At 42.1% G+C, this 26,010-nt stretch overlaps 1 protein-coding gene across 3 annotated transcripts in view; it reads right to left on the bottom strand.

Annotated features, from left to right (window-relative positions):
* The window catches only part of RNF17 (ring finger protein 17), a 91,514-nt gene that overhangs the window by 65,025 nt on the left and 479 nt on the right, over positions 1–26,010 (bottom strand). For 2 of the 3 annotated variants that reach the window (XM_070749759.1, XM_070749760.1), the window contains exons 2-8: positions 25,113–25,271; positions 19,059–19,139; positions 17,438–17,538; positions 16,689–16,860; positions 14,676–14,752; positions 12,278–12,352; positions 8,468–8,709 (exon numbers count right to left, since the gene is read on the bottom strand). In XM_070749759.1, coding sequence (XP_070605860.1) covers positions 8,468–8,709; positions 12,278–12,352; positions 14,676–14,752; positions 16,689–16,860; positions 17,438–17,538; positions 19,059–19,139; positions 25,113–25,115 — 751 coding nt within the window. In that variant the 5' untranslated portion in view covers positions 25,116–25,271. Of the gene's footprint in view, positions 1–8,467; positions 8,710–12,277; positions 12,353–14,675; positions 14,753–16,688; positions 16,861–17,437; positions 17,539–19,058; positions 19,140–25,112; positions 25,272–25,855; positions 25,974–26,010 lie in introns of those variants that run through there. The other variant, XM_070749761.1, reaches the window with a different exon arrangement.

Here is a 26,010-nt window from a genome sequence, read left to right as displayed (position 1 = left end):
TGGCTCCGGGGCGGGGAGAGGAGAAAGCAGGGGCGGTACAAGGTGACCCAACCTGGACAAGAACTCCATATTAGTCCACCTTTTACATGTGTGTGTGTGTGTGTATTGGGGGGGTGGACGTGGACTGGAAAACAAGGTGAGGAAGCCTTTGGAAAAGGAGTGCAGGTGGGCTATGCTGGAATTACTGTTCTGGGCTGGGAGATTCAGTGGGGACAACCCTTACGGCAATGGCCAACAGGAGTGAGTCACCTCGCGTCTGTCATCATCCCTGCTTGCATTTCTCTCCCTCTGGGAGCTGTAAGGATCCAGCACAATATGCTGAAGGCGGTTCTTCTCCCTAAACCTGGGCGGGGGCTAGCAGCCTGCCAGCTTGATTACAAATAAAAGTCCCGAAGCTCAGAATGGTGTGCTGGGATGTCTGTCTCAGTCTGTGTGTGTGTGTGTGTGTGGCGCGCGCAGGTGCGGTGTGTTGCTCCTGGTTTGGACTGGTTCTTAGAGCCGGTAGTGCTGGCAGCCGGAGGCTCTGCCCACCCACCTGAGATGGTACACGGTAGTAAAGAGCTTTAGAACCCACTACTGGGTTTATTATTATTATTATTTTTAAATATAATCTTTATTACAAATAAATGTGGGAAGTGAATACAAAAAACAAAAGGTCTATTTAGACATTGGCATAAATTCGTGCAGTTTTAAAGTATGCAATTCTAAAATAGTATACATATTTACATAGGGGAGAAAATAGGCGTTGATTGCTTACCTGAACGCCTCTTCTCGTACGGTGAGCGGGTACAGCAGTCACATGGGTTGCTCATGTCCAATCCGGTGGAACTGAGCCTAGTGTTAAAAAAGCTTGCCGGATCCGCCCCTTCCCCAGAATTCGCGAATCCATAGACTAGGCTCAGCTGTGAAGCTCTGTAGTGTTCAACTCTCATTGTTAGAGAAAGAAGATATAGAAAGGTAAAGAAGACACATACAAGGGCGGGAAGTGACTGCTGTACCCGCTCACCGTACGAGAAGAGGCGTTCAGGTAAGCAATCAACGCCTATTCTCCGTACTGAAGGAGCGGGTCCAGCAGTCACATGGGACATACCCAATAGATGGTCCCTAGGGTGGGATTAGATTGCTATCGTGTGAGATAACGGATTGGAGTACCCTTCTGCCGAAGGCAGCGTCCGCTGAAGCGTAAGAATCAATCTTGTAGTGCCTGATGAAGGAATTTGGCGAGGCCCAAGTGGCTGCTTTGCAGACCTCCTCCAACGGGGCTTGAGTCGCCCAAGCGGCCGAGGTGGCTGCGCTCCTGGTGGAATGCGCTGTGATGTTCCTTGGAACTGAGAGGGAGGCCGACTCATAGGCCTTAGATATAGTCCCTCTGATCCAACGGCCTATTACTGTTGAAGACACTTTGGCCCCCATGACTCTGGGGTGATAGGCTATAAAAAGTGCTTCTGACCTCCGAAAGGGTCCTGTGCGTTGGATATAGATTCTCAGCGCTCTGATGAGATCCAGGGTGTGCCATCTAATTGCCAAGGGATGGTCTCGTTGGAGGCAGAAGGAAGGTAGGACAATATCCTGAGATCTGTGGAACATGGAACTGACCTTGGGTAAGAAGGTGGGGTCCAGTCGCAAGACTACCTTGTCCTGATGGAATTGACAAAGGTCCTGCCTGATTGAGAGGGCAGCCAGCTCCGAAATGCGTCGGGCAGAGGTAATAGCCACCAGGAATGCTACCTTAAAGGATAGGTACCTGAGGGACGCCGATTTTAGGGGTTCGTATGGTGCCTGCGTGAGGGAATGGAGAACCCGTGGCAAATCCCAGGATGGATACCTGTGGACCTTGGAAGGTCTGAGGTTGGCTATGCCTTTGAGGAATTCCTGAACTTCAGGGAAGGATCGGAGAGGCTGTCTGCGGGGACCCCCTAGGACAGATGAAATGGCTGCCAGATGACGCCGGAGGGTGCTGGTGGAAAGACCTTTATGGAAGCCTTGCATAAGGAAGGAAATAATTCTGTGTATGGGGATGCACAGAGGGGAGAGACCTTCCTGTAGACACCACTGGTGAAACTTGGACCACGTGTGGTCGTAGATTCGATTGGTCGAACCCCTTCTGGCCTTTAAAATGACCTCCACTGAATCGGGGTCATGACCACGCAGTTCTAAGTCTCTCCTGATAACAGCCAGGCGGTGAGGTGGAACCACTCCGGGTCTGGATGGAATGAGGCCCCCTGCCGCAGCATATCCCCCGAAACGGGGAGTCGCCAAGGGTCCTGGACGGACAGCTGTTGGAGATCCGCAAACCAGGGCCGGCGGGGCCAATGAGGGGCGATTAAGATTACTCGGGCCCTCTCGGTGAGGACCTTGTGAATCACGTCCGGGAGAATTGGAATTGGAGGAAATGCGTAGAGTAGGCCTGGGGGCCATGGACTCCGGAGGGCATTGATTGCTTCCGCTCCCGGGGATGGAAATCTGGAAAAGAAGCGAGGGAGTTGGGCGTTCGCATTGGTCGCGAAGAGATCCAGGACTGGTAGGCCGAATCTGAGGCTGATTTGATGGAACAGGTCCTGATGGAGGTTCCACTCTCCTGGGTCTATCGTTGCTCGAGATAGCCAGTCCGCCTGGACGTTGAGGCTCCCCGAGATGTGGTCGGCTAGGAGCGACCGAAGATGTTTTTCCGCCCAAAGGCCTAACTTGAGGGCCTCCCTCATGAGAGCCTTGGATCTCGTGCCCCCCTGTCTGCAGATATGGCTTTTTGTGGCAATGTTGTCGGTGAGAATGAGAACGTGCCGGTTGGGAATGCGAGGAGAGAAATGCTTCAGAGCCAGGGAAACGGCTCTTAACTCTAGCCAATTGATTGGCCTGGAAGCTTCCTCCGGGGACCACGTGCCCTGGGCTATCATCCCCTGGGCGTGGGCGCCCCATCCCGATAGACTGGCATCTGTGGTGATGACAAATTGATCCGGGCACCTGAACGGGGATCCTTTGTCCATGGCCGGAGACTTCCACCACTTGAAGGATCTGCGAACACTTGGCGGGATGACAATGCGCCGATTTGAGTTGCTGTGCCCCGATCTCTGAAAGGGTAATAGGAGCCACTGGAGTTCCCTAGCATGAAGGCGAGCCCAGGGAATAATGCCTATGCATGACACCATCTTCCCCAAAAGGGAAGACAGAGTTACTATGGATACTGAAGAATTAGATAAAATGTTAGAAATTAACTCCCCTATACTGAGTTTTCTCTCGGGAGAGAGAAAAACCTGGGAGGATTCTGAATCGATAATGGAACCCAGGTGAGAAATGGATGTGGAAGGTTGGAGGTGGCTTTTTTCAAAGTTGATGGAAAAGCCATGGTCCTGAAGGACTGACATGGTGATAGAAAGGTCTGTTTTCACTTTCTGTAGGGAGTTCCCATGAATCAAAATATCATCAAGATAACATAAAATGTGAATGGGAGACGCCCGGATATAGGCCGCCAGGGACCCCAAGAGCTTTGTAAAGACCCGAGGGGCCGAGGAAAGGCCAAATGGCATCGCCCTATACTGGAAGTGCCTGCCTTGAAAGGAAAAACGTAAAAATTTTCTGTGGCATTTGGCTATAGGAATGTGGAGGTAGGCCTCAGTGAGGTCTAAGGAGACCATGAAATCTCTCGTGTGAATGGCGGCCAGAATAGAAGATAAGGAGTGCATCTTAAACTTCCTATATTTGATGAATAGGTTTAGTTTCTTTAAATCCAAAATAGCTCTCCAACCTCCGGATGACTTTGGAACCATAAATAGGATGGAGTAAAAACCTTGGCCCTTCTGACCGGAAGGAACCGGTTGAATGGCTCTGATGGACAATAGATGAGAAATGGCCTCCTCCATACGGTTACAATCTGAGGAGGACCTGGGAGAAGGGCAGGAAATAAAACGTTTAGGGGGAGGAGAAATAAATTCTAAAAGAAGGCCTGTTTGAACCGTGTCAATGACCCAGGGGTCCTTGGAGGTGAGACGCCAATTAGAGGCGAAATGGGCTAGGCGACCCCCTATGGGAATAGAGGAGAGATTACCATCTAGGTTTTTTTGAAGCCCTGTTAGAGGAAGCTCCCCTTTGGAAGCGAAAACCTCTACCCCTGGAGTTCCTACCTTGGGAACGAAAGCGGGGGGAATACTGACCTGGAGATCTCTGATAGGAAGCCGTTTGATCTTGCTGGCGCCCTGGGCGACGAAAGGACTGCGTTTTGGTAGCCTTTTTTGTGGTTGGACCCAAAACCTTCTTCTTGTCCGTGGTTTCCGTAAGGAGTGGATCCAGAAGATCACCGAAGAGAAGGTCGCGCTTTAAGGGTCCCTGGGATAACTGCCACTTCTGGCGTACTCCCGCTTGCCAAGGGCGAATCCATAGGAGTCTTCTTGCCGTTGTAGAAGCTGCAATAGACTTAGCAGAAAATCTAGTAGATTGCAAGGTGGCATCAGCCACGTACTGGGCAGCTGCAAAGACCTTGTTGAAGTCTTGTTGACCTCTCAAGTCATCGGGAGGAATATGCTGTTGAAGTTGGCGAAGCCACAGCAGCATGGCTCTGGAGAAAAAGGAGGCCGCTGCAGAACTTTTAATGGCCCAGGAATCTGCGGTGAATCCTCTTTTGAGCATTTGTTCAATGCGCTTGTCCTCTGGGCGGAGGACTTCCTCCGCCTCGCCTGGCACAGCCGCTGCCGAGTGAAGGATCTTGACAGGTTCATCCGGTTTGGGAAAGGATAGAAGCTCTTCATAGGAAGAGGAAAGTTTGTACAACTTTCTGTCCTTGGTGGAGGGATTAAGGCCAGAGGCTGGGAAATCCCACTGTTTGAGTAAAGCATCTTTAAACAATTTTGGCATAGGAATTACCTCGTTATCCTCCTGTTCCTCTGTGAAGTAAGGTAAATTCTCCTCCGGGGGATCAGTGGAAGTGGAGGCTTGTTTCTCCTGGGCCGCTAATCCCGTAGAAATTCTAGCTTTGAGGAGGAGAGATTTGAATAATTGAGAAGGAAAAATGGTAATTGGAGAAGGAACCTTTATTTGGGATTCCTCATCATCTGATAGGCCCTGAAAAGGATCCTCATCATCCTCCATATCCTCATATTCGTCCTGAGAGGAATCTGAATCATCCTGAATAGGAGCTCTAACCGCTGGGGAAGAACCCAAGGGGCGGGAGGGACGAGAAGGAGGAGGAGGTAAGGGAAGCTCATTGATGGTGGAGAGTTTGGCATCAATGGCCTTGGACAACACAGCAAAAATAGATTGGAACTCAGGAGGTAAACTGGAAATATCAGCAGGGATGGCAGAAGAATCCCTAAAGGCCTGGGAGGATCCTGGCTGGGGGGAATCTTCCATAATATCTGGTTCCTCTGGACCTATGCCCCATAGGTTAGGTTGGGGTCTGTCTAGGTTAGGCTCATCCAGAGATAACACAGGGACCCCAGAAGGAGGTAGACTAGCAGCCTCTGGGGGGTCTTGACTACTGATTACTTGGGCCTGCACTTTCAAACGTTTAGCTGATTTGTCATGGATTCTTTGAAGGGCTAGGTCCCTTCTCTTCTCGGCCCTGGTGACCTTGGTCGAGGGGCGGGCCCCTGGAGAAGAGGAGGAAGAGGCCTGGGGGATACTAGTAATCTCATCGCCTGTAGGCCTGGCCTCTCTGGGACCTTTAGTTGTGCCTCTCTTGGGAAAGGTAGCCATAGTCTGACAATTAACAGAAGACAAGGCTGAGCCAATAACTGAATAAATAAGGAGAAGAGTTTCAAGGACTTCCCAAGAGGAATGGATCCTGCTTCGAGGCCTCGAAGCTGCTGAGACTTGAGGACAATCTGGGCAAACCCAGAGTTCGTGTCCCCAGATCCAGCGGGGCCAGCCTCCCTAAACTTATTAATTAAGTAAACCAAGGCACTCTGGTTGGAGGCTTAGCCGGTGGAGAATTTAGCCTGGGACCCCCAAGGCCCGCTCCGGGATCCACGCGGTGGACTGAGGCCTACGCGGCTGGCAGGAGGCCAACACGAGAGGCCTAGATTTAAAAAGGGCGCGAAGGCCTTCGCGCCGAAAAATCGCTCCGTAAAATTCTCTTAAAGGGGAAGCGATCGACTAAGTCCAGGAGACTATAGAGGCGTCTCACTCCGCAGGAGGTATTCTTAAGCCCTTTAATATTTATATATACAGTAAAGAATCAATAAATCAATAGATTAATACTTGCACCAGAACCTCCAGGCCAAAGGATTAAAAGAATCCACAAGCGGCCGCGGGGATCGTACACGGCAAAACCGCCGGGGGAAAACGAAACCGCAACTTCTCCAAAGGAAAAAAGCCGAGCCGCAAACGGCTGGCGCTATTAGTGCAAGTAAATAATAATGATAAAACAATTCTTACTACTTTTGAAGAAAAAGATCGAAGGGAAGGTGTTAGAATGTTGAACGAGCTATCACAATACAACCGCAGGATATGCGAACTGAGCGAATTCTGGGGAAGGGGCGGATCCGGCAAGCTTTTTTAACACTAGGCTCAGTTCCACCGGATTGGACATGAGCAACCCATGTGACTGCTGGACCCGCTCCTTCAGTACGGAGAAAGGGAAATAAAAAGTAAGAGCAGGGAAAAAGAAAAAAGAGGGGTAGAAAGAAAAAGAGAAGAGAGAAGAGCATAAAGCAAGAAATGAAGAAGGGAGAGAAATAAAATAGCTAAGAGAAGAAAGGACGAGAGCATATAGAGAATATACGGCTGGTGTATCGTATCCTTACGACATAAAATTCACATTTATCGTTGGAGTGTCGTTCCCTTTTTTTTTAAGTGTAGTTGTAAATTTCTATTAGTTAGATTAGTTAGATTAGGACTATCTAACTGGGACCGCCTTCTGCCGCACGAATCCCAGCGACCAGTTAGGTCCCACAGAGTTGGCCTTCTCCGGGTCCCGTCAACTAAACAATGTCGTTTGGCGGGACCCAGGGGAAGAGCCTTCTCTGTGGCGGCCCCGACCCTTTGGAACCAACTCCCCCCAGATATCAGAGTTGCCCCCACCCTCCTAGCCTTTCGTAAGCTCCTTAAAACCCACCTCTGTCGTCAGGCATGGGGGAATTGACATGTTCCTTCCCCCTAGGCTTTAAAATGTATGCATGGTACGCTAGTGTGTATGATTGGTTTTTAACTTTTGGTGTTTTTTAAATTAATTTAAATATTGGATTTGTCTTACATTGTATTGCTATTGCTGTGAGCCGCCCCGAGTCCGCGGAGAGGGGCGGCATACAAATCTGATTAAACTTAAACTTAATTATTTTATTATTTTATTAATTTATTTGACTTCTATGCTGCCCAATCCTGTGGGACTCAGGGCGGGCATGCGCAAAGAAGAATGTGTTTTAGGCAGGCACTGGAAAGTGAGGCAAGGAAGCTTTCAGAGAATGAATGCTGATCATAGGGACCTCGGTTAAGCTGGCCCAGCTTTGGAAACCAGAGCAGCAGTGGCAATCACAATCCACAGAGTTTAACACACTTTCAAGGCTGAGTGGCTAATCCACACGATTTTTAGAAGACAGTTATGGTCATGTTTTTAATCCTGTTTTGATTACGTTAGCCTCACTTACTTACATCATATAGATTTACTTATATTCGATTTAAATTGAATATAAGTCTCCGAGTCTCCGGAGAGGGGCGGCATACAAATCTAATAAATATTAAATAATAATAATAAATACTACTATTTATAGAAACTTCAACACCGATGTCTAAGAGTGCTTCTTGTGGAATGGGCAGACATATAAATATAATTATAATTGTTTTGAGCCGCTCCGAGTCTCCGGAGAGGGGCGGCACACAAATCTAATAAATAAACAAACAAATAAACAAACAAACAAATAATAAATATAATAAATAATAAATATAGCATATTACAAACAGGGGTACAACATATCAACATAACAAAAGGTGTCCATGAGTTGCTATTTACCAGGGAAAAGCATTCTCAATCTTAGAATGAGCTTATATGCAATTCTTAAATTAAAAGAAGTGGACAATTTGTTGTTCTTGATTGGTCAACCACAGTTCCCAGGAACTCTGCTCATCATACTCATTGGTGACGGGATGCTCAGAACTATAGTTCAGCATCTGGTGTTTGCTCTGCTACTGCAAAGCTCTTTTGGGTGTGTGTCCTATGAACACTGCTCAAAAAAATAAAGGGAACACTTAAACAACACAATATAACCCCAATCAAACTTCTGTGAAATCAAACTGTCCACTTAGGAAGCAACACTGATTTCACATGCTGTTGTGCACATTCGTCTTTGTACAGAACAAATTATTCAATGAGAATATTTCATTCATTCAGATCTAGGGTGTGTTATTTGAGCGTTCCCTTTATTTTTTTTGAGCAGTGTATTTTTTAAAACACTATGAACACTTTGAAAGAGAAAGGATATTATAGCTGTAATATAAGGAATTACATAAAGAGCTTTAGAGGGCTTTAAAGCCCCTTACTCACTATCTTGATCATCTTCAATTATTTCTTCAATGATAACATCTGGTGTAGATGTGGCCTGAGATAATGCAGCAGTGTGTTTCTGAATGGATAACAGACTCATTGCTCGCAGGTGGGCGCCTTCAGAACATATATCAGATTCTTCCGAAGGAGGAACTACATCAACTTCTTTAACAAGATTTACATTTACTTGATGTAGAGTACCAAGGTTATTCATTTTTAGAGAATTCTCTTCAAAGTTGTACCTAAAATCGACCAATTATTCACTGAATACTGTTTGTTCATTAAACATATTAGTACAAAAGATCAAATAAAACAACACATAATGAAAAAAGGCTTTTGACTTTAAGAACCATCTTTAAGGCTAAATACATCTTCTAATAATTTTTTTCAATCACAGAACGCTTTCAGATTTCTTCACCAAACTCTTACAGCAAAATAACTAATTTTTCAACATGTTTTAATTTTTTAAACTTCTTTTATCAGAAGAAAAAGTATATAAAAAACAGAAAATTCCCCCACAAAGATTTTTTTTTAAAAAAGCTAAACAAATGAGGTATGGTATCCATGTATCTCGGTATAAAACTTATTCACTTGTATTGAATGTGTCTATCCAGGAAGAAATCTGTACAACACGAAGAAATCACTTCAGAAAAAATCGTCAGTACGGTTAACAAGTGACTAAGATAAATCTACAGTATATTCAACTTGATTTTTAAAAACCTCAATACTATCTTCCCTTTTTGAACCAAATTCCCATCTTTTCAAAGATAGTAGTCTAAAGAAATATGTACTCAAAGTAGAAATGAATGGTAACATTAGTCGATTTAATGTTATACTTCTTATACAGTACAATTTCAAAAACATATATCAAAGTTTAATTTTGTGTAGCGCTTCTTATGGACTATTTTCTATGGATTATCTTTTATCACAAAACCTTTAACTTTCAGTTTCAGCTACGTGATAGCATAAATTCCAGTGTTATATAAATATGTCCTTTGTTCCTTAAATATCCTACTTCTCTTACATAACCAGAGAGTCAGAAAAAGAAACTTAATTTGATGTATCATCTCTATATACCTTGACACATTATAGGCAGCTTTTCATGGTCTGAATTTACTTTAATATAGTAATCTATATTAAGTCTAACTGTGGTTGTAACAATTTCAGATTCAACATTTTTTTTTAAAAAAATCTAATTTTATTACAGCTGCCCCATCCATGGACAAGAATAGAAAACTAATGTACATAGCATATAAAGCTTGATTTATATACAGTGAACCCTCGATCATCGCGAGGGTTCCGTTCCAGGACCCCAAGCGATGATCGATTTTTCGCGAAGTAGCGGTGCGGAAGTAAAAACACCATCTGCGCATGCGCAGATGGTGTTTTTACTTCCACCGCCGCCCGCCCTTCGCCCGCCCACCCCGTTGCTCGCGCCTGGGGTTTCCTGGGGAGCGGAGCCGGGGTGTCCCCAAGCGCGCACGTTGCTGGGGCCGCTTCCCAGCTGGAGAGCGGAGCCGGGGTTTCCCCAAGCGCGCGCGCGTTGCTGGGGCCGCTTCCCAGCTGGGGAGCGGCCGCAGCAACGCGCGCGCGCTTGGAGAAACCCCGGCTCCGCTCCCCAGCTGGGGAGCGGCCCCAGCAACGCGCGCGCGCTTGGGGAAACCCCAGATCCGCTCAACGCGCGCGTGCTTGGGGAAACCCCAGATCCGCTCCCCAGCTGGGGAGCGGCCCCAGCAACGCGCGCGCGCTTGGAGAAACCCCGGCTCCGCTCCCCAGCTGGGGAGCGGCCCCAGCAACGCGCGCGCGCTTGGAGAAACCCCGGCTCCGCTCCCCAGCTGGGGAGCGGCCCCAGCAACGCACGCGCGCTTGGGGAAACCCCAGATCCGCTCAACGCGCGCGCGCTTGGGGAAACCCCAGATCCGCTCCCCAGCTGGGGAGCGGCCCCAGCAACGCGCGCGCGCTTGGAGAAACCCCGGCTCCGCTCCCCAGCTGGGGAGCGGCCCCAGCAACGCGCGCGCGCTTGGGGAAACCCCAGCTCCGCTCCCCAGCTGGGCAGCGGAGCTGGGGTGTCCCCGCGCGTGCTGCCCGCCCGCCCACGCCGTTGCTCGCGCCGCCGCTGGGGTCTTACGGGGCAAGAGGGGGAAGACCCAGGGAAGCCGCCCAGCTTCCCAGCTGGGGAACTCCACCATCTACGCATGCGTGGCCATAGAAAAAAAGGCACACATGCGCAGATGGTGGAGTTTACTTCCGGGTTGAAAACTCGCGAAATAGCCCTTTCGCGATGCTTGAGGACGCGAAACTCGAGGGTTCACTGTATTACATAAAACTATAATTTCTTCATATTTAAATTTGCATCCTAGGCACTGTAATTTGTAAATAATAATTTATAGATTTTTTACTCTATGTGACCAAGACATTTTTAATGGCTCATTAAAACAAACCTTGGCTTTTCATACAAAGCCCATTTTATTGAATAGAAGCATATAACTCTGCAGGGATTGCATTTGATCACAAATGCTTGATGGAGGCTTCACTCCCTAACTCAGTGATTTTCAACCTTTTTTGAGCCGCGGCACATTTTTTACATTTGCGAAACCCTGGGGCACATTGAGCGGGGGGGAGGGGGCTAAAAAAAGTTTGGACAAAAAATTCTCTCTCTCTCTTCCTCCCCTTCACTCTATTTCTTTCTCCCTCCCTCTTTCTCTCCCTTCCTTCCTCTTTTTTGCTCTCTTTCTCTCTCCCTCACTACCTCCCTCTATGTCTTTCTCTCTCTCTCCTTCCCTCCCCCCCTCTCTCTTGCTTTCTTTCTCTCTCTTTCTCTCTATCTCTTTATCTCTCTTTCTTTTGTTTTCTCTCTCTCTCTTCCTTTCTTTCTCTCTCTTGTTCCCTTTCTCTCTCTCCCTTTTTCACTCTCTTTCTTTCTCTTTCTTTCTTTCTCTCTTTCTCTCTCTCTTGCTTTCTTTCTCTCTAAGCTTCGCGGCACACCTGACCATGTCTCGCGGCACACTAGTGTGCCACGGCACACTGGTTGAAAAACAATGCCCTAACTGTATAATAAACATTATTCAATATTATTTAATTTAAAACATAACTGAATCTCACATATTTAATATTTTTCCCCATTCAACTAAAAATTACAGTGTGGAGAATATTTTGTTGAGTATAATACAACCAAGATTTTAAGGAGCCACAGACTGAATCTTTCTGTTGCTGGTCCGAAAATATCAACAATCTCATAATAGCTATTCATAGGAATTACCAATGAAAATCAACAAATAGATACATATACTGATCCTAACAGAAAATTTCAATTGCTTCTTTCTATCTGTCAACCAAACTGTTCATTTCATTCCAGTTGCTTCTGCACAGTATTTAATAATGGAAACATTTCTAAATAAAGTTCATTGACAGACAGCATGATCGAAAATACAAATGCAACTTGTAATTACTGCCCCAATTGGCTCTTTTCACATTAGATAAAATTTCTCTCAAGTTGAATTTCAATGTTTCTTTTTTCAACAAATAGGGGTAGTTTCCATTCCTTTCTTCCAAGGTTTTTTTTTAACCAATTTATTTATTTGCACAACTTTAATACCTAAAGCCTTGGAATTTTCCTATGTTCTTCAAACAAAAAATTAATCCTAGTTATCTTTTATTTTTTTTAAATCAGCCATGTTTGCATAGGGGTTGTTTCCAGTTAATTTGCTTTTCTTGGTATTGTTTGTTCTTTATACCCATGAATATCTCAAAGAAGGTATTCTAAGGTGGCTGAACAAAACCACTTGTTTCAAATACACACAAAATACTTACACATTTGAGGCATCATAGGAAAGTTTACCTATGTTTTCAAATAGATGGCTTATCTCATCACAGTCCATGTAAAACCTGTATTAGGAATATATTATCCATATTACAAATATATTTTCTGGACACAGTTTTAAGCATATAGGTGAGTTTTTAGCACTTAATTGATTATTCCAAACTGATACACAACAGAGTAAGTTTCATCAGTTGTATGAGAATATATATTAAGTGGTTTTAAAACTGGGGAAAAACATCAATAGCATGTTTTATGCTAATATCACATTTTGACTGCATTAAAAGTCAAAAAGTACAGTTAAAAATGGGACTAAAATTATGTTTATGTTTATGTTTATTTAGATTTGTATGCCGCCCATCTCCGCAGACTCGGGGCAGCTCACAACAAGTGCAAAAAACAATTTATAACAAATCTAAATTTTTACTAAAAAATATTTTTAAAAACCCCATTTTCTAAACTGACATACATACACACATACCATTCATAAATTGTATATGCCCGGGGGAGATGTCTCAGTTCCCCCATGCCTGACGACACAGGTGGGTCTTAAGGAGCTTACGGAAGGCAAGGAGGGTAGGGGCAGTTCTAATCTCCGGGGGGAGTTGGTTCCAGAGGGTCGGGGCCGCCACAGAGAAGGCTCTTCCCCTGGGGCCCGCCAACCGACATTGTTTAGTTGACGGGACGTGGAGAAGGCCCACTCTGTGGGACCTAATCGGTTGCTGGGATTCATGCGGCAGCAGGCGGTCTCGGAGATATTCTGGTCCAGTGCCATGAAGGGCTTTAAAGGTCATAACCAACACTTTGAATTGTGACCGGAAGTTGATCGGCAACCAATGCAGACTGCGGAGTGTTGGTGAAACATGGGCATACCTAGGTAGGCCCATGACTGCTCTCGCAGCTGCATAAGGCCACAAAACTAATGACAACAGGTAGAACAACCGTCTTAGAACTGGCAATGAAGATATTGAATTGGTGTTGTAACTTTTATCTTTTAAGATCAACCACAGGGGTGGGCTGCTAGCCGGAACGCCAAATTGGGCTTGCCGCCACAGCACGGGAATGCACGAGCGTGTGCGTTATGGTGAGTTTTTTTGCTTATAGGGAAGCAACAAACTCACCAAAACGTGCAGGCTCGTAAATCCCCGTGCAAGATCTCGCTACCTGCACAGGTGCAGGAAGCAAAATTGCGTTCAATCCTGCACTCGTGCGCCAGAACCACGGGACTACGCGCAATTAGCCATTCCGGCAGCAGCCGACCAGTGTCCTGAGTAAACCACAGACAGCCAAAAAACCCCAAACTGATAGATTATTAGACAAATCAATCCAGAGTTTTCACTCAAGGCACAAATAACCAATCTCAATTTAATCTGTACTTCACATACATAATATATAGACCTAGCTCTCTCTCAAAAATGCTGAGGAAGGGAAGAGATTGATTAGCAGTAAGATGGTTGAACTCAGAGTGGCAGGTGAATACACCATTATAAGAACAAGTTAGTAATAGTCATCATGGAGAAAATATGTCTATTGGGTCATTTGAAGATGAAAATGACTTAATGGCACATGATAAATTAGCAAATATTGAATTCAGTTAGTTAATCATGAATTATATTTATCATTAAAACCTAATTTGTGATTTATTTATTTATTAATTATTTATTTATTGGATTTGTATGCTTTCCGATTTGTATCCTTTCCGTAGACTCGGGGCGGCTAACAACAATGATAAAAACAGCATGTAACAATCCAATCCAATACTAAAATAACTTTTAAAAAACCTTATTATAAAAACCAAACATACATACAGATATACCATGCGTAAATTGTAAAGGCCTAGGGGCAAAGAATATCTCAGTTCCCCCATGCCTGACGGCAGAGGTGGGTTTTAAGAAGTTTACGAAAGGCGAGGAGGGTGGGGGCAGTTCTAATCTCTGGGGGGAGTTGGTTCCAAAGGGCTGGGGTTGCCACAGGGAAGGCTCTTCCCCTGGGTCCCGCCAAACGACATTGTTTAGTTGACGGGACCCGGAGAAGACCCACTCTGTGGGACCTAACCGGTCGCTGGGATTCATGCAGCAGAAGACGGTCCCTGATTTATTAAATCATCTGCTGTTAAACAATAGATATGACTACAATTTTTGAAATATCTTTTACGATTTCAATGATTTTAATTTGGCTATGTTGGTATGATAGACTTTATTTTAAATGTAGAATCTTTACCATTCTTAGTGTGCAATTTTGGTTTATTCGGAAGACTGCACATCTAAAATCATCTGAGCTTATTTTCAATAAATAAGTTTTCAATAAATAACTAGCAACTTACATTTTGTTTTAATACTGCTTATGCACAAAAATGAATGTACTTAAACTCTTAGTTTTCCAGAAACATACCTTGGAAGTGTTCTTTTTTTCAGATTATCTAGTTTTAAGACTTCTTCTTCAACTGATACATTTAAGTTGCAAAGAGCCTAAAAGAATAATGAGTCCTTATTCAAATTTCAATACACTACAGCAAGCAATTATGTAGACAGTACATGATTTAGAATAAGATTGCCACAATTCATATTTTGCCTTATATTTGTTTTACACTGATAATGCATACACACAAATACAAAGAATACAGTGTTCCCTCGATTTTTGCGGGGGATGCGTTCCGAGACCGCCCACGAAAGTCAAATTTCCACAAAGTAGAGATGCGGAAGTAAATACACTATTTTCGGCTATGAACAGTATCACAAGCCTTCCCTTAACACTTTAAACCCCTAAATTACAATTTCCTATTCCTTTAGCAACCATTTAGATTATTACTCACCATGTTTATTTATTAAAGTTTATTAAAATATATATTTATTAAAGGCGGATGAAAGTTTGGCGATGACATATGACGTCATCGGGCGGGAAAAACCGTGGTATAGGGAAAAAACCCACGAAGTATTTTTTTAATTAATATTTTTGAAAAACCGTGGTATAGACTTTTCGCGAAGTTCGAACCCACAAAAATTGAGGGAACACTGTATATGTAACGGGGTATTCAGGATCATAATGGTGTCTGAGCCAACATAGTTTTATAGAATTAAAAATAAATTCATTTTTGTTATTGGAATTACTTGATTAGTACAGAACATACATGCATTTATTTTTATGACCAATTTTAATTAATTAAATTTAGAAACATTTGTATTTTACCCCTCAGGTTGGAATTCTAAAACAATAAGATCAATAAAACTAGTTCTGATGTTTATTTTAATTGTATTATTTTGTTTTATGTTATAGAGGATTTTTTACTGTTGAAATTACCTTTACAGCAGGGGTTGGTTCTACTTACCTTTTCCACCTGTTCGCATTGCGATGGAAGTGCACATTTTGTGCGCTTGCTTCATTCACATATCACTTCATGGAAATGACTCTACACATGTGCAAAGGTGTTTTTTTTTGCAACCTACAGTGACCAGCAACCCACTACTGCTTTACAGAAACTCTTAAAATGCATTTCTGATTACTGAAGGCATTTTATTTATTTATTTATTTATTTATTGGATTTGTATGCCACCCCTCTCCGTAGACTCGGGGCGGCTAACAACAGTAATAAAAAACATCATATAAATCCAATATTATAACAAGTAAAAAACATCGCTACAAACAAAACATAACATGCATAAATTGTAAAGGCCTAGGGGGAAAGAATATCACAATTCCCCCATGCCTGATGGCAGAGGTGGGTTTTAAGGAGCTTACAAAAGGCAAGGAGGGTGGGGGCAATTCTAATCTCCGGGGGGAGTTGGTTCCAGAGGGCCGGGGCCGCCACAGAGAAGGCTTTTCCCCTGGGCCCTGCCAAATGACATTGTTTTGTTGACGGGACCCGGAGAAGGCCCACTCTGTGGGATCTAACCGGTCGCTGGGATTCGTGCGGCAGAAGGCGGTCTCGTAGATACCCTGGTCCGGTGCCATGAAGGGCTTTATAGGTGATGACCAACACTTTGAATTGTGCCCGGAAAATGATCAGCAACCAATGCAGACTGCGGAGTGTTGGTGTTACATGGGCATTTTTGGGAAAGCTCATTATAGCTCTCGCAGCTGCATTCTGCACGATCTGAAGTTTCCGAACACTTTTCAAAGGGAGCCCCATGTAGAGAGCGTTACAGTAGTCGAGCCTCAAGGTGATGAGGGCATGAGTGACTGTGAGCAGTGACTCCCGGTCCAAGTAGGGCCGCAACTGGTGCACCAGGCGAACCTGGGCGAACGCCCCCCTCGCCACAGCTGAAAGATATTTCTCTAATGTGAGCTGTGGATCGAGGAGGACGCCCAAGTTGCGGACCGTCTCCGAGGGGGTCAATAAATTACATAGATTACATAATTAAAACCCCAACCAAAAAGCCAAGAAATGCAATACAGAGTTTATCTTACCTGATTGAAGTTGTGGCAGGATTCTAATGAATGAGTTGTTTTCAGTTCCTTTGCTTTCTTTATTGCATCAATCAAATTGCTTCTTTTCTGTATAACAGCAACCTGAATGCTATGTATATCAGTTACATAGTAACTGGTGTTCATTACCAATTCTGCCTCAATCTTCCTTTTCCTGATTAGAAATACATTATTAAAAATGGTCATATCCTACAAAAGTACCACATAATTTGGGCATCTCAGTAGATAACTTATAACATAGAAAAACACATATTATCCCATTTAAAAACAAAGTTATAAATTAATGGTCACAAAATAATTACATCATAAATCTGTTTATCATCATAAACTCACATTTCTCTGAAAGATAAATAAAACTGACTCTGAAATACAGTAGTTTAACATTTGATGGAATGCTTCAAAAACTAGCATTTTGATAAAAAATTTAAAAGTCACTTTTAAATTAGGTGACAGCATAACAATTTCTCCAAACTAACAAGCCATAGTACAGTATTAGAATAAGAATTATAACCTAAACAAATCAAGGTGCAAGAAATAAAGGAAGTAACAGTAGAAATAGTAGAAAAGGAAATGGAAAAATGGAAGGTAGTTATTTTGTAATATTTGTTTCCCAATGAGTAAATAATTTGAAGAAATTGTCCTTTGCCAAAATTTGCCATAAAGTTAATTCATACAGAAATATGTACTGTAGAATTCAGACAAAATCAATATTATATTTTTAATCATGTTACCTTGAGTTCAGAGAAGCCAAACAATCTGTAAACTTGGCAGTGATAACATCCACAATCTTGCTTTCTTCCTGTTTTGTTTCGGTGATCAACTGTTGAAGTAGCTTATACATTAAAACAAATAATTAATTTATAATTCATTTAAAATAATTCATTTAAATAATAATAATTAAAAATATATCCACACTTGCACACATTGTCAATAGAATTTAAAAGCAACATAAGGACTATTTGACTAAAATAACAAAAGCAATACAAAATTAATATTTCTGTTCTTTTCTTCCAAACACTTTGGACATAGATTTTAATAACAGAATTTTGTTTGATATGATTTATCCAATGCTGCTTAAACTGTACTGGTAATTAAATATTCTAAATAAAATGAAGAGATAGCTAAATACAATTAAAAAGTCCCACATGTTTTCAAGATGAATTTGAATTTGGAAAAATATCCTATGGTCAAAGAGAAGTCATTAGCATTCCTGTTGACTTTTCTTTAACCATAGAATATGGCCAATAGGAATGGAACGAGAAGTCAATAGGAATGCCATTGAAATTTAGTCACCACTTGTGATAATAATAATGATAATAATGATGATAATAATAATAATGATAATGATAATAATAATAATAATAATAATAATAATAATAATAATTTATTAGATTTGTATGCAGTCCCTCTCCATAGACTCGGAACGGATTATCATAGTTGAAAAGCTCAGTGTGGTGCTTTAAAGAAATATAATCATGTACAGTGATACCTTGTCTTACAAACTTAATTGGTTCCGGGACGAGGTTCTTAAGGTGAAAAGTTTGTAAGATGAAACAATGTTTTCCATAGGAATCAATGGAAAAGCGATTAATGTGTGCAAGCCCTAAATTCACCCCTTTTGCCAGCCAAACCCCCCGTTTTTGCTCTGCTGGGATTCCTCTGAGGCTCCCCTCCATGGGAAATCCTACCTCCGGACTTCCGTTGCCAGCGAAGTGCCTGTTTTTGCGCTGCTGGGATCCCCCTGCTGGGATTTCCCTGCAGCATCACAAAAATACAGAAGTCCAGAGGTGGGGTTTCCCATAGAGGGCAGCCTCAGGGGATTCCCAGCAGCGCAAAAATGGGCGCTTCGCTGGCAACGGAAGTCCGGAGGCGGGGCATCCCAGTGGTGGCGGTGGGTTTGTAAGGTGAAAATAGTTTGTAAGAAGAGGCAAAAAAATCTTAAACCCCGGGTTTGTATCTCGAAAAGTTTGTATGGCGAGGCGTTTGAAAGATGAGGTATCACTGTATATGTAAACACGCACATAAGGCACTTCTTCCAATGCATTTTCAGTAGTGTAAAACACCCACCCAGAGCCTCTATGAAAGCCAAAAATCATCTGGCCGGCACACACATGCACACTGGAGCTGAGCTAGGGCAACGGCTTGTATGACAGCAGATAAGGCTCCATGTACCACCTCTGGCACCTGTGCCATAGGTTCGCCATCACTAGTATTATCACTTCTGAAGTTTAATTACCATCAAATGTTGAAGTAGTATTTTCAATTCTTTTTTAACAAGGAAATTTTCAATTCCCAGAATATGAGTTATGGGAGAGAATAACAACTCATACAAAGTTTAGTTGGCCCACCTACCTCCTCTAAATCCTTTAAATTCTCAAGGTTGTTTTTAGCCTTGTTGAGGGCTTTTTCTACGTCTTGCAGAATTTTGCTGTCCTAAGAGGAGTCAAAAGGAAAGAGTTAGAAGTGTGCTATTCTAGACCTCTATCCATACATCCATCAAATTTATATAGTTTCTATCTGACAAATGACAATAGCATACACTTATTAAATAAAAACAAAACATATAACAAAATATATTAGTACAAGTGCACTAGAGTGCCTTCCGTTCCCTGTCCTAATGCTCTCCTATATCTCCTATACCTTTCTTCTATTCCTATATTTATTATTTATTTATTTATTATTTAGATTTGTATGCCTCCCCTCTCCGCAGACTCGGGGCGGCTCACAACAAAGTGAAACAATTTACAACAAATCTAAATTACAGTTTAAAAATATTTTTTAAAAAAAACCCATTTTCTAAACAAACATACAGACAGACATACCATTCATAAATTGTATATGCCCGGGGGAAATGTCTCAGTTCCCGCATGCCTGACGACAAAGGTGGGTCTTAAGGAGCTTACGAAAGGCAAGGAGAGTAGGGGCAGTTCTAATCTCCGGGGGGAGTTGGTTCCAGAGGGTCGGGGCCGCCACAGAGAAGGATCTTCCCCTGGGGCCCGCCAACCGACATTGTTTAGTTGACGGGACCCGGAGAAGGCCCACTCTGTGGGACCTAATCGGTCGCTGGGATTCGTGCGGCAGCAGACGGTCTCGGAGATATTCTGGTCCAGTGCCATGAAGGGCTTTAAAGGTCATAACCAACACTTTGAATCGTGACCGGAAATTGATCGGCAACCAATGCAGACTGCAGAGTGTTGGTGAAACATGGGCATACCTAGGTAAGCCCATGACTGCTCTCGCAGCTGCATTCTGCACGATTTGGAGTTTCCGAACACTTTTCAAAGGTAGCCCCATGTAGAGAGCTTTACAGTAGTCGAACCTTGAGGTGATGAGGGCATGAGTGACTGTGAGCAGTGAGTCCCGGTCCAGATAGGGCCGCAACTGGTACACCAGGCGAACCTGGGCAAATGCCCCCCTCGCCACAGCTGAAAGATGGTTCTCTAATGTGAGCTGTGGATCGAGGAGGATGCCCAAGTTGCGGACCCTCTCCGAGGGGGTCAATAATTCCCCCCACAGGGTAATGGAAGGACAGATGGAATTGTCCTTGGGAGGCAAAACCCACAGCCACTCCGTCTTATCCGGGTTGAGTTTGAGTCTGTTGACACCCATCCAGGCCCCAACAGCCTCCAGACACCGGCACATCACTTCCACTGCTTCGTTGACTGTATCTCTTCTTCTATTCTTTCATTAATATGTTCTATTCCTATAACTTCTTTTCTATTCTTTCATAGATATATTTTACTATGAGTATCTCCTCTATAACCTTCATCATGTATTTTACTATGTGTATGTATGTATGTATGTATGTATGTATGTGTATATATACCAGTAAGGAATCCCAGTAAGGAAAGGGTGTGGCTAGCTGATGAGGCCAGAACAAGGCCGAAATGGGTCCATCCTAGTCTCCCTTAATTTTAAAATTCCAGCTAAAAAAAACATTTAACATATATATACTGTATATATACCCACTAAAACCCGCATTGTGTATTGGACAAAATAAATAAATAAATAAAAAAAGTCAACATTAAAAAAATCAGAAGTTAATTAAACATTTTTAAATATGGGAAGGGGGAGGGAGAATGAGTATAATCCAGCTCAACAGTGGAACCCTGGTAACATAACCAGATGATAAAGGATTTCTGGAACATCAAGAGGGAATGAGTTAATCTAATTTGGGCAGGGGGGAGGGAGGGAGGGCGGGGGGATGTTCCATAAGGTGGCCACCATGGCAGAGAAGGCTTGCAATTTAGGTCCTACCAAATATAAGTCCCTGGCGGATTGTATCTGCAATATGCTTTCTCTGCTAGATTTAATGAGAAGGGAACATAACATCAGAGAAATATGAAACTAAAAATTGAACCAAATTGAACTTCATGGCATCGGACCAGAATACCTCCGGGACCGCCTTCTGCCGCACGAATCCCAGCGACCGGTTAGGTCCCACAGAGTTGGCCTTCTCCGGGTCCCGTCGACTAAACAATGTCGTTTGGCGGGTCCCAGGGGAAGAGCCTTCTCTGTGGCGGCCCCGACCCTCTGGAACCAGCTCCCCCCTGAGATTAGAACTGCCCCCACCCTCCTTGCCTTTCGTAAACTCCATAAAACCCACCTCTGTCGTCAGGCACGGGGGAACTGATATAACTTCCCCAGGCCTATATTGTTTATGTATGGTATGTTGTATGCATGTTTTTTTAAAATTATGGGTTTTTAGTTTTAATTATTAGATTTGTATTCTACATTGGGTTTTTTCTTCTATTACTGTTGTGAGCTGCCCCGAGTCTACGGAGAGGGGCGGCATACAAATTAAATAAATAAATAAAATAATAAATAAAATAAATACATAAATAAAACAAATAAAACAAATAATAAGATGACCCGTTACCATAACTTAACTGTCAGACAACTCTACCTGGATGACTAAGAATCTTCACTGACAACTGGAAAACTATATCAAACTGTACATTACAGAACTATTAAATGCATTAGAGCAGAAATCTAATCTGGGTCAGTCACTTGGACCAAATATTTTTGTCTTCCAAGTTCTTGGACTAATCAGAGAGACTGAATTTCTAATATGGAAGACAAAAACCTGGTTCCAGTGATCAACCCAGATTGGATCCTGCAACACTATCCTGGGACATATATAGCCGCCTTCATTCATAAGCCATTTATAGACAAAGGGCATTTATTGAAAATGTTAAGCTAGCTTATGGGCATGCTTTCAGAACCAATGCTTTGGGTGGGGTCCTTTATTCACACAAAGAAATAAGCAGTTACAAACATAGTTCCCTCTAAGCTGAGCAGTGAGCAATCGCTCACTTAAAAATCATCATCAACTCAGAGTTTTCCAAACCTGCCCAGAAGCCGAGAGGGAAAGAGTGAGAGGGAAGGAGAGAGAGAGGAAGAGAGAGAAACAGATAGAAAAAAGAGAGGAAGGAAAAGAGAAAGAAAAAGAATGGGAGTAAGGAAGAGAGAAAGAAAATCAAAATCTAGTTTGAAACTAGCTCAACTATTTAAGTGGCATTTTGATATTGATAGAATTTCCCTATTATGAGCTCACTGTTATAGACACAAAGTACAGTATTTTATTTTGAAATTCTCTGAGGCAAAAGAGGGTGGGTTTTTTATTTGTTTGTTTGCTTGTTTATTATTTCTGTGCCGCCCAGTCCCGAAGGGACTGTCGCTCAGACACTATACTTTTCCGCCCACCCCCCCAAAAAATTAGAGGGAACACTGGTTACAAATCACTAATTCACCACAACTCTACCTGCCTACCTTTCTACTTTCCCCTCACACTGTATGTTTAACTAAGCTTTGGCTTTATACAGACTTCTAAATAAAGTAGCTAGCTACTATTCCCATTGTTTTTATTTTCTATTGGGATCATTTGGACCCAGGAAATTCTTAGACAACATTATGAATACTGACTGACTTTTAAAATGGGTAGATAGCTTTTGTTCTCCAACGGTGATCAATGACCTCAATTTTTATACTAAAACACTCTTGTGTTAAGGGAAGAGAACTTTAGAAAAAGGAAAATCCTGCAATCACATATTACAATAAGATAGATATGTAAGCAAACCAACTATGTAATGCATAGCCAAAGAGTGTAATTATTAAAACAAAAATAAAACATCCATAAGGAATAACTGTGAATATACCATTTTTTCACAAAAATATAATTATATTTATCAAATCTGATTTTATCATAATTTTAAGGCCATAAACACCCAAATTATTACCAAAAGAATTGTTCCATAATCTTATCCTCCATATTTAAATGACATGGTATCAAGTAATATTGAAGTTATTGAAAAAATAGACTGCAGGGGTTTTTTTCCTATAGGGAGCATTTCACTAAAACTGAAAACGAGTACTTTTTCTTAAGCATTTTATTATTTTTTTAAATAGTTTTTATTTAAATTCTTTAAAAATATAACAAAAATAAACAAACATACATTTACAGAATACAAAAAGAAAAAGAAGAAAAAGGGGGGAAAAGGAACAAAAACAACATCACCATAACAAATAACAATCAATGTATACATTACATCATCGTGTGAGGAGGGAAAATGTACCGTAATTAAATATTTCCTGTTCTGGTAAATATATACTGTATATATATCCAGTATCCATTATTAATCATTTTGGTTATCCATATTCTATTAATAACAGTTTATTTTCTAGCCGCCTTCTATACACTCTTGGTTAAGTATTTAATTTCCTAAAGATCTTTATTTCCATATACCTATTACACCTATATCATACCAATATTATTATACCAATAAAAAAAATAAGCAAATGAATTGTTATTGTCGTAGTTTAATTTAAACTTTCTTTCCTTCTCTTGAACCAATCATAAAAAGAGTTCCAGATTTTATAGTAAATGGAGTCTTCTTTATTATTTAATATAAGAGTTAATGCGTCTGCTTCTGCGCAATCGAGTTGTCTGGCAAGTTAAGTTGCTTCCAGCATTGAGCTATCGCTATTCTAGTAGCTATCAATATATGTATAATTAAATAATATTTATTTTTATCTATTTTCTGATCTATAATTCCTAAGAGGAAAGCTTCTGGTCTTCTATTTATTTTAATTTTTAGTACTGTATATCCATTATCCGTTTTTGTATCTTAATCCAAAATTCCTTTATCTTTGGGCAGGTCCACCAGATATGATAGTAAGTCCCCATGAGTTCATTGCATCTCCAGCACTGTGGCTTTATTCCAATATACTGTACATATGAGCTAATCTTGCCAGGGGGAGGTGCCATCTATATTACATTTTCTATAAGTTTTCCCTGTATGCCACTGATTTTGTTAGTTTATAATTTTGGACCAAATCATATCCCACTTATCTAAATTTACACTATAACCAAAATTTCTATTCCAACTATGAATATTATTTTTAACTGTATAATCCTCCATTTTATAGTTCAATAAATATTTATAAATTTTAGAGATCATTTTTTCCTCTTGTCCCAGGATTATTTTATCAAGTTCTGTTTCACCCTTTGGTATCCCTATTTTTCTTTTATCTTCTTGGTATCTTGATTTTATCTGGGCACATGGCCACCAATCCATTCTTATCTCATTTTATTCTAATTGTTCCCTAGTCGTCAATTCACCTCTCTCGTCCAGTAGTTGGTAATAATTAACCAGCCTATTTAAATCTTTAGTGTTTGGATGCATAGTGACTTCCATGCTGGAGAACCATTTGTGGGTAGTGAGCTCTTTTAATTTTGGTCCATACCTCATATATTGAATTTCTGATAATATGGTGTCTAAAATATTTGTGGGTTCTATCTTTCTCATCCCATAAGAAAGCATGGCACCCTAACATCAGATCTTGGCCTTCTAGTAACAATAAGCATTTTAATTGTTCAACATATTATTATACGCTAATATTAGCACATGTTTAAAAGACAATACTTACGATGGCCTATTAATACTGTAATTACATTTTCCACAGGTTTGACTCAAAACACATTATTAAGCTACTCTAGGGAGAAGCCTTATTCTATTTAAAATGGAACTATAGTAAAACTAAAGACAAAAGCCCTATGACCATTAAACCCATATTTATATAATTGCCATATATTAAAATGTATGTAAAATCACATTATATACATTTTCCTTTGGTATCTAAAGTCCATTAAATGAGGATTAGTAAAATATAATCACATTTTCAAATAATAAATATGACAGGTCCTACACTATCCAGAATCAAAGTATCTTTCAAATATGCTCTAAGACACCTTCATAATATTCATTTTAAAACTGTGATTCATTATTTGCACCTAAATCCTAAAGACAAAATCTTGGTATTTTATAAAATCAGCATTTCTACTTGCTGGTTAACATGCTCTTTAATAAATAATAATAATAAAGCAAAGTTAGATTGTTCACATACCATATTGACTGTAAATGTCTTCAAAAGTAAATTGATAAATTGCAGCCCAACTGGGTTGGGCAATTTCTTAATGCTGCAACTATAGCTGTTTTAATCCTACAAAGTCAAATCAAGCTATATTTTCATTTTCTGGAATGGCCGCACTTGACCGAATGCTTTCTAAAAATGGAGAAATGGAGAAATGTTAAGGCAGGCAAAGTAATTTCAAAGAAAGTAGGAGCACGCCAACAATTGCAACAAACTAAGTATCGGTCAACAAGGCAGGACACCTTACATAAAACAATGCTTCTGCTCGCTTATGTCACAGAGAGGTAAAAGTGGGAAATGTTCATTGTCAGCCGGTGGTATTCTTGAAAGTATATATTTATAGAAAATATGAAGAGAAGATTAAGAATGAGTAAAGGGAAAAGGAATGAGTAAGGGGAAAAGGAATGAGTAAGGGGGGGACCTGTCGGGAGCCGCTCTTTTTGCGGCCGGCACACTTTGTTGGGGGGGGAGGGAGGGCGCGCAAGCAAGAGGCGGATGCGCGCGCAACCCGCGGGGCTTTGCTCGGCCCGTCTGCGAGGCGGCGTTAAGACAGGGTCCGAGGCTCGCCTCTTCTTCGCGTTTCCTTAAAGGAGACCGATCGGCTACTACAGCGGGCTCACAAGCAACAGACGGGCGCATCCAGCCCGTCCCTGCAGCGACCGAGGCTTTCCACGCACTTGCCGAGGGAGCCGGGAGCTGCCGTCGCAATTGCTTGCCCTGTGCCTCTGCTACTACGGACGTTACAGAGCCCGGCGCTCAAGTAGAGATAACCGGGCCGCGGGTCTCCCTCACGCCCCCGCCTCGAACTGCTCCTCTTCCACCTGCCTCCTCCGCGTCCTTCAGACGTTGGGGGGGGGGGGTTTACAGGCGA

The sequence above is a fragment of the Erythrolamprus reginae genome, chromosome 4 (assembly GCF_031021105.1).
Source record: "Erythrolamprus reginae isolate rEryReg1 chromosome 4, rEryReg1.hap1, whole genome shotgun sequence".
Taxonomy (NCBI): domain Eukaryota; kingdom Metazoa; phylum Chordata; class Lepidosauria; order Squamata; family Dipsadidae; genus Erythrolamprus; species Erythrolamprus reginae.
The sequence above is the reverse complement of the archived record's forward strand: the minus strand, read 5'-3'. Positions and strand labels throughout refer to the sequence as shown.